Raw genomic sequence first — 8,486 nt, forward strand, 5'->3', positions numbered from 1 at the left:
ACTGTAGTACTGTAGTACTGTAGTATCTCCATCAACCTGGGGACCAGAGTATTACTGTAGTACTGTAGTATCTCCATCAACCTGGGGACCAGAGTATTACTGTAGTACTGTAGTACTGTAGTATCTCCATCAACCTGGGGACCAGAGTATTACTGTAGTACTGTAGTACTGTAGTATCTCCATCAACCTGGGGACCAGAGTATTACTGTAGTACTGTAGTATCTCCATCAACCTGGGGACCAGAGTATTACTGTAGTACTGTAGTACTACCATCAACCTGGGGACCAGAGTATTACTGTAGTACTGTAGTACTACCATCAACCTGGGGACCAGAGTATTACTGTAGTACTGTAGTACTACCATCAACCTGGGGACCAGAGTATTACTGTAGTACTGTAGTACTACCATCAACCTGGGGACCAGAGTATTACTGTAGTACTGTAGTATCTCCATCAACCTGGGGACCAGAGTATTACTGTAGTACTGTAGTACTGTAGTATCTCCATCAACCTGGGGACCAGAGTATTACTGTAGTACTGTAGTATCTCCATCAACCTGGGGACCAGAGGAGTATTACTGGAGTACTACGTTACTACTACTACAGTGTACTGCAGTACAGGAACTCACCCGCACAGCGGCCGACTCTTCTTGATGTGGAAGAACTGCGTCCCGGTGTGGTTGTACCTGCGTCCTGGTGAAGGAGACACTGGGGGACAGGGGACACTGCTCGTCTCGTCTCCTTTATGTCTCGTCTCCTATCTCCTTTATGTCTCGTCTCCTTTATGTCTCGTCTCCTATCTCCTTTATGTCTCGTGTCTCCTTTACGTCTCCTTTACATCTCGTTTACGTCTCGTGTCTCGTTTACGTCTCGTGTCTCGTTTACATCTCGTTCACGTCTCGTGTCTCGTTTACGTCTCGTGTCTCGTTTACGTCTCGTGTCTCGTTTACGTCTCGTTCACGTCGCCTTTACATCTCGTTTATGTCTCGTGTCTCGTTCACGTCTCGTGTCTCGTTCACGTCTCGTGTCTCGTTTACGTCTCGTGTCTCGTTTACGTCTCGTTCACGTCGCCTTTACATCTCGTTTATGTCTCGTGTCTCGTTCACGTCTCGTTTACATCTCGTTTACGTCTCGTTTGTCTCGTGTCTCGTTTACGTCTCGTTTATGTCTCGTGTCTCGTTTACGTCTCGCGTCTCGTTTACGTCGCCTTTACATCTCGTTTACGTCTCGTTTATGTCTCGTGTCTCGTTTACGTCTCGTTCACGTCGCCTTTACATCTCGTTTACGTCTCGTTTATGTCTCGTTTACGTCTCGTGTCTCGTTCACGTCGCCTTTACATCTCGTTTACGTGTCGTTTATGTCTCGTGTCTCGTTCACGTCGCCTTTACATCTCGTTTACATCTCGTTTACGTCTCGTGTCTCGTTTACGTCTCGTTCACGTCGCTTTTACATCTCGTTTACGTCTCGTTTATGTCTCGTGTCTCGTTCACGTCTCGTTTACGTCTCGTTTATGTCTCGTTCACGTCTCGTTTACGTCGCCTTTACATCTCGTTTATGTCTCGTGTCTCGTTCACGTCTCGTTTACGTCTCGTTTACGTCTCGTGTCTCGTTCACGTCTCGTTTACGTCTCGTTTATGTCTCGTTTACGTCTCGTTCACGTCGCCTTTACATCTCGTTTATGTCTCGTGTCTCGTTCACGTCTCGTTTACGTCTCGTGTCTCGTTCACGTCTCGTTTACGTCTCGTTTATGTCTAGTTTACGTCTCGTTCACGTCGCCTTTACATCTCGTTCACGTCTCGTTCACGTCTGGTTTACGTCTCGTTCACGTCGCCTTTACATCTCGTTTACGTCTCGTTTATGTCTCGTTTACGTCGCCTTTACATCTCGTTTACGTCTCGTTTATGTCTCGTTTACATCTCGTTTATGTCTCGTTTACGTCGCCTTTACATCTCGTTTACGTCTCGTTCACGTCTCGTTTACGTCTGGTTTACGTCTCGTTCACGTCGCCTTTACATCTCGTTTACGTCTCGTTCACGTCGCCTTTACATCTCGTTTACGTCTCGTTTATGTCTCGTTTACGTCTCGTTTATGTCTCGTTTACGTCTCGTTTATGTCTCGTTTACGTCTCGTTTACGTCTCGTTCACGTCGCCTTTACATCTCGTTTACGTCTCGTGTCTCGTTCACGTCTCGTTCACGTCTCGTTCACGTCTGGTTTACGTCTCGTTCACGTCGCCTTTACATCTCGTTTACGTCTCGTTTATGTCTCGTTTACGTCTCGTTTATGTCTCGTTTACGTCTCGTTTATGTCTCGTTTACGTCTCGTTCACGTCGCCTTTACATCTCGTTTACGTCTCGTTTATGTCTCGTTTACGTCTCGTTTATGTCTCGTTTACGTCTCGTTTACATCTCGTTTACGTCTCGTGTCTCGTTCACGTCTCGTTCACGTCTCGTTCACGTCTGGTTTACGTCTCGTTTACGTCTCGTGTCTCGTTCACGTCTCGTTCACGTCTGGTTTGTGACGTCAGCGGGTGGACCGGTTCTGGTTCTGGTTCTGGTTCCAGAAGGATACTGCAGGGCCTTCATGTAGTTCTGGACCGACACCAGCCAGTCCGGCACCGACGTGGACGGTCTGAAGGACGGGACGGACGGGACGGGGTTCTGGAGGACGACAGGACCAACACATTAGTGGGCGGGGCACAGAAATGGGGCGGAGCTAAGTCTGCCTGAGAACCGAGACCTGGACTCCCCGGTTCTTTACTTACCAGGAGGAACCAGAACACTTCAAGGTTCTACTGATGGAACCAACACAGAACCGGGCCCCTGAAGAGACCTGAACCAAGGAGGACTGCCTGAACCATGGACCAGGACCAGAGACTACCCCCTACCAGGACCAGAGACTACCTCCTACCAGGACCAGAGACTCCCTACCAGAACCAGAGACCCCCTACCAGGACCAGAGACTACCACCTACCAGGACCAGAGACTACCTCCTACCAGGACCAGAGACTCCCTACCAGAACCAGAGACCCCCTACCAGGACCAGAGACTACCACCTACCAGGACCAGAGACTACCACCTACCAGAACCAGAGACCCCCCTACCAGGACCAGAGACCCCCCCCTCCCCCCCGGCGGCCTCTGACCCACATTTGTGTCTGGGGAAAAAAAAGTAATCTGATTACTCTGGTGTTTTTGCAGCTGCTTCACCGGGTCTGAGTCCCTGACCCACTTCCTGTGACGGACCCCGGCAGCTGTGTGTGTGTGTGTGTGTGTGTGTGTGTGTGTGTGTGTGTGTGTGTGTGTGTGTGTGTGTGTGTGTGTGTGTGTGTGTGTCCTGGTTCTCGGTCTGGAGCGGCGCTCCGGGGGAACGAGGAGAACTGGAGGGTTTGTGTCTTAAAGAGTTTGTTTGTTTGTTTCATTTCAACAACCTCCACCTCCGCTTCCTGCTTCCTGTTGTGCTGCTCTTCCTCCCTGTTACTTCTATCTCTTCCTCCACCTCCTCCTCCTCCTACTCCACCTCCTCCTCCTCCTACTCCACCTCCTCCTCCTCCTACTCCACCTTTTCAGTCCAGCGTCTCGTCATTCTTTCCTCTTCATCACTTTTCCTGCTCTGATCCTGCTTTTCTTTGTTGTGTTCAGCGGCGTAGCAGCTACACCTCACTGCTGCAAGGTGGAGGTGACGTAGCGTCGACTCAGAGGACTTAGAGGTGACGTAGCGACGACTCAGGCTGGTGGAGGTGACGTAGCGTTGACTCAGAGAACTTAGAGGTGACGTAGCGACAACTCAGGCTGGAGGTGACGTAGCGTTGATTCAGAGGACTAAGAGGTGACGTAGCGATGACTCAGAGGACTTAGAGGTGACGTAGCGATGACTCAGAGGACTTAGAGGTGACGTAGCGATGACTCAGAGGACTAAGAGGTGACGTAGCGATGACTCAGAGGACTTAGAGGTGACGTAGCGATGACTCAGAGGACTTAGAGGTGATGTAGCGTCGACTCAGGGGACTAAGAGGTGACGTAGCGTCGACTCAGAGGACTTAGAGGTGACGTAGCGATGACTCAGAGGACTTAGAGGTGATGTAGCGTCGACTCAGGGGACTAAGAGGTGACGTAGCGTCGACTCAGAGGACTAAGAGGTGACGTAGCGTCGACTCAGAGGACTTAGAGGTGACGTAGCGTCGACCCAGGCTGGTGGAGGTGACGTAGCAACGAGCTCAGCACATTTCGCTCGACCGGTTTGGCGCTAAGAAACAAAACCGTCTGGATTGTTGTGAAACCAAACGCCTCCATCCTCCTCCGTCACGTTGTCATGACAACGCCTGGTGAGCTCCACCCGGGGGGCGGGGCTTAGAGAGGCCCCTCCTCCCCTGTTTGGTTGGTGTCCAGATTATCTTCAGTCCAGATTATATTGAGGGATTATTTGGTAACGAGGGCAGAGAACAACAACAACAACAACAGACTGACACGGCGCTCCACCCTCCTGTTTACCAACAACCGTTATAAACCTCCACCTTGTTTCTCTCTCCCCGTCACACCACGACAAACCAGTTTTCTCCACGACGCTCCGTCACCTACACCTCCTACGCTCCGTCACCTCCTGAGTCCACGCTCCGTCACCTCCACCTCCTACGCTCCGTCACCTCCTGAGTCCACGCTCCGTAACCTCCACCTCATGAGCCCATGCTCCGTCACCTCCTGAGTCTACGTTCCGTCACCTCCACCTCCTACGCTCCGTCACCTCCTGAGCCCACGCTCCGTCACCTCCACCTCCTACGCTCCGTCACCTCCTGAGCCCACGCTCCGTCACCTCCACCTCCTACGCTCCGTCACCTCCTTAGTCCACGCTCCGTCACCTCCACCTCCTACGCTCCGTCACCTCCTGAGTCCACGCTCCGTCACCTCCACCTCCTACGCTCCGTCACCTCCTGAGTCCACGCTCCGTCACCTCCACCTCCTACGCTCCGTCACCTCCTGAGTCCACGCTCCGTCACCTCCACCTCATGAGCCCATGCTCCGTCACCTCCTGAGTCCACGTTCCGTCACCTCCACCTCCTACGCTCCGTCACCTCCTGAGTCCACGCTCCGTCACCTCCACCTCCTACGCTCCGTCACCTCCTGAGTCCACGCTCCGTCACCTCCACCTCCTACGCTCCGTCACCTCCTGAGTCCACACTCCGTCACCTCCACCTCATGAGCCCATGCTCCGTCACCTCCTGAGCCCACGCTCCGTCACCTCCACCAGTCCAGAAGACACCAGTTCACCACTGCTAATGCTAATGTAGCATGTAGCATCACTGGCGTGTGATGCTGAAACTTAGTAGTAGTACTAGCAGTAGTAGTAATAGTAGGATCAGTAGTAACGGTAACATTCGTACACAGACCGGCGTCTGGAGGCCTTCCAGGACGCCTCCAGGAAGGTTCCAGGCTACCTCCAGGAAGGTCCCAGGATGCCTCCAGGCCTCCAGGAAGGTTCCAGGAAGCCTCCAGGGAGGTTCCAGGACGCCTCCAGGAAGGTCCCAGGAAGGTTCCAGGAAGCCTCCAGGAAGGTCCCAGGACACCTCCAGGCCTCCAGGAAGGTTCCAGGAAGCCTCCAGGAAGGTCCCAGGACACCTCCAGGCCTCCAGGAAGGTTCCAGGAAGCCTCCAGGAAGGTTCCAGGATGATTCCAGGCCTCCAGGAAGGTCCCAGGACTCCTCCAGGCCTCCAGGAAGGGTCCCAGGACGCCTCCAGGCCTCCAGGAAGGGTTCCAGGACGCCTCCAGACTCACCTTGGGCAGGAAGGCGGCGTTCCGTATGCGCTCCACCATGGCGGCGCCCTCGGGGTGCACGGCGCCCACGTGGGCCCACATCCGCTCCCAGGTGGCGCCCTCGATGGGGAACCCGGCGCGGTTGACGTAGAACAGGACGCCGCCGTCCTTCTCCTCGTCCTCGTCCCCGGGGGAGCGAGGAGACGTGGAGGACGGGTCCCGGGCGCCGCAGCGGAGCAGGCAGTGAGAGCTGCTGCTCTTGGAGCGGCCATGACGGCTCAGCTTGGCCGGGGAGGTGGAGGAGGTGGAGGAGGAGGTGGGGGCCCGTCATGGCTGCCAGGAGGAGGAGGGGGAGGAAGAGGAGGGGGGAGGAGGAGGAGGAGGAGGAGGAGGAGGAGGAGCTACAGCAGCTCACTGCAGGTCAGCATCACACCAGGTGTTGATCTTCAGGGACGAACCTGAGCAGAGGACGGTGGTGTTAAGGATTAACTGGTTCCCCTGTTAACTGGTGACCTTCTTCCTGCAGCTTTTTCACAGCAGACATTAAAAACCCGACGAGAACCCCCCCGTCTTGCAGAACCCCCCCACCCTGCAGAACCCCCCCCCACCCTGCAGAACCCCCCGCCCTGAAGAACCCCCCCGTCTTGCAGAACCCCCCCCGCCCTGCAGAACCCCCCCGTCTTGCAGAACCCCCCCGCCCTGCAGAACCCCCCACCCTGCAGAACCCCCCGCCCTGCAGAACCCCCCCGTCTTGCAGAACCCCCCCACCCTGCAGAACCCCCCCCGCCCTGCAGAACCCCCCCCCCAGCCCTGCAGAACCCCCCCGCTAAAGTTTAAAGCGCCGCGGCGTTAGTTGGTTTTGTTCTGACACCAGCTGCCTGCAGGAGGCACCAGGTAACACGGGCACCAGGTAACACGGGCACCAGGTAACACGGGCACCAGGGAAACTGAAACACCGGACAGTGACGCTCCATGGTAACGATCCACATTTTGTAATTTTATTAATAAACATGTAATAATTGATTTATTATCTGATGCGTCTTCACTCTGCATGACGGAGAACTGAGACTCCGCCCACATTGTGGGGCCTTGTTGTCATGGAAACAGTCACGGTTCAGTAGAGAAGTACTGACGGGGTCTTGACTGGTCTAGGGTGACGGGGTCTTGACTGGTCCAGGGTGACGGGGTCTTGACTGGGTCTAGGTACAGTCCTGGTCCATCAAGACCCGGGAGGAGTCCGGGTCTTGTCGTGGTCCGGGTCTTGAAGTCTTGTCGTGGTCCGGGTCTTGAAGTCTTGTCGTGGTCCGGGTCTTGAAGTCTTGTCGTGGTCCGGGTCTTGAGGTCTTGTCGTGGTCCGGGTCTTGAGGTCTTGTCGTGGTCCGGGTCTTGAAGTCTTGTCGTGGTCTGGGTCTTGAGGTCTTGTTGTGGTCCGGGTCTTGAAGTCTTGTCGTGGTCCGGGTCTTGAAGTCTTGTCGTGGTCCGGGTCTTGAGGTCTTGTCGTGGTCCGGGTCTTGAAGTCTTGTCGTGGTCCGGGTCTTGAGGTCTTGTTGTGGTCCGGGTCTCGGTAACTCCACCAGGGCGTGAAGCTCAGCGCGCTGCGGCCTCTTCCGCTTCAAAATAAAACACCGCGTCCGTCAAACGGCGACGAGAGGCGACGCGGGTCCCGGCGGAGACGATCCGGGACCCGGAGGATCGTCTCCCGGTGCGACGGGCCTCGTTTTCCCGCCGGGGAGAGGCGGAAGTGACCGGAAACCGAACGTTGGCGTTTTACTTGAAAGTATTTGGAAACATCCGGTGTAGCCGAGCGCTACCTTCACGGCACTGCGGCGGCGGCGGCCGCTGCCCCCCCCCCCCCCCCCTCCCCTCCTCCTCTCCTCTCTCCTCCTCCCTCCTCCCCCCCCCCCCCCTCCCTCCGCCCCCCCTCCTCACCTCCGCTCCTCGCGCTGCCGCGGCCTTTGAGCAGAACGATTCCCGCGGCCCCGGTTCACATCGCGCCGCTCCGGCGGGGAGAAGAACGGCCCGTCGCCGCCGCCGCTCCTCCGTCAGCCCGCTGCTCGGAGCCGCGGCAGGAGCCACGCGCCTCCTGATTGGCGCGGGGCAACAAAGAGGGGCGGGGCGAGCAGCCGACGCGGCCATGTTTGGAGCGGGCGGGGCGCGCTGATTGGCCGGAGAGGAGGAGGGGGGGCGGAGTCAACAAAGTGACGGACCCGCAACAAATGGGGCTCGTTGGCAACTGTTGATCTGAGGCATCAAAGCGACACACATGAAAGCGTCGTTCAAAGACGTCGCTGGTTTTGAAAACGATGCGTCGTTATGTGAGTTTCCTACATAAAAACAATAAATAACAACAAACAGCCTGTTATTTACCGTTTAAAGAAAAGTAACAACTGCAGGTCGACAAGTCAAAATAAAGTTATGAGTCGAGTTCAAAGACTCATTGGATCATTTTCAACTCTTCTTGGTGTTGATCCCGTGTTCTCCCGGACTGGTGCTTTTATTTTTGACAGTCACCTTAATAACAACCCAACTTGGTAGTTTTATTTTGACAGTCACCATAATAACAACCCAATTGTTGGGTCCAGGGTTGTTATTACTGTGCCTGTCAAAGTAAAACTACCACGTTGGATTGTTATTACTGTGCCTGTCAAAATAAAACCACCACGTTGGATTGTTATTACTGTGCCTGTCAAAATAAAACCACCACGTTGGATTGTAATTACTGTGCCTGTCAAAATAAAACCAC

The 8,486-nt window shown here is 54.9% G+C and overlaps 1 protein-coding gene across 2 annotated transcripts in view; it reads right to left on the bottom strand.

Annotated features, from left to right (window-relative positions):
• Window positions 1-7,807, bottom strand: part of vash2 (vasohibin 2) — a gene marked incomplete at its 3' end in the record, with an annotated part of 15,197 nt that extends 7,390 nt beyond the window's left edge. The window contains exons 1-4 of one of the 2 annotated variants that reach the window (XM_080521747.1): window positions 7,673-7,807; window positions 5,765-6,201; window positions 2,569-2,657; window positions 628-684 (exon numbers count right to left, since the gene is read on the bottom strand). In XM_080521747.1, the coding sequence (XP_080377873.1) occupies window positions 628-684; window positions 2,569-2,657; window positions 5,765-5,845 (227 nt within the window). In that variant the 5' untranslated portion in view covers window positions 5,846-6,201; window positions 7,673-7,807. Of the gene's footprint in view, window positions 1-627; window positions 685-2,568; window positions 2,658-5,764; window positions 6,202-7,672 lie in introns of those variants that run through there. The other variant, XM_080521748.1, reaches the window with a different exon arrangement.
• Window positions 7,808-8,486: the final 679 nt, after the last annotated feature.

The sequence above is a fragment of the Blennius ocellaris genome (genome assembly GCF_963422515.1).
Source record: "Blennius ocellaris genome assembly, contig: SCAFFOLD_153, whole genome shotgun sequence".
Taxonomy (NCBI): Eukaryota; Metazoa; Chordata; class Actinopteri; order Blenniiformes; family Blenniidae; genus Blennius; species Blennius ocellaris.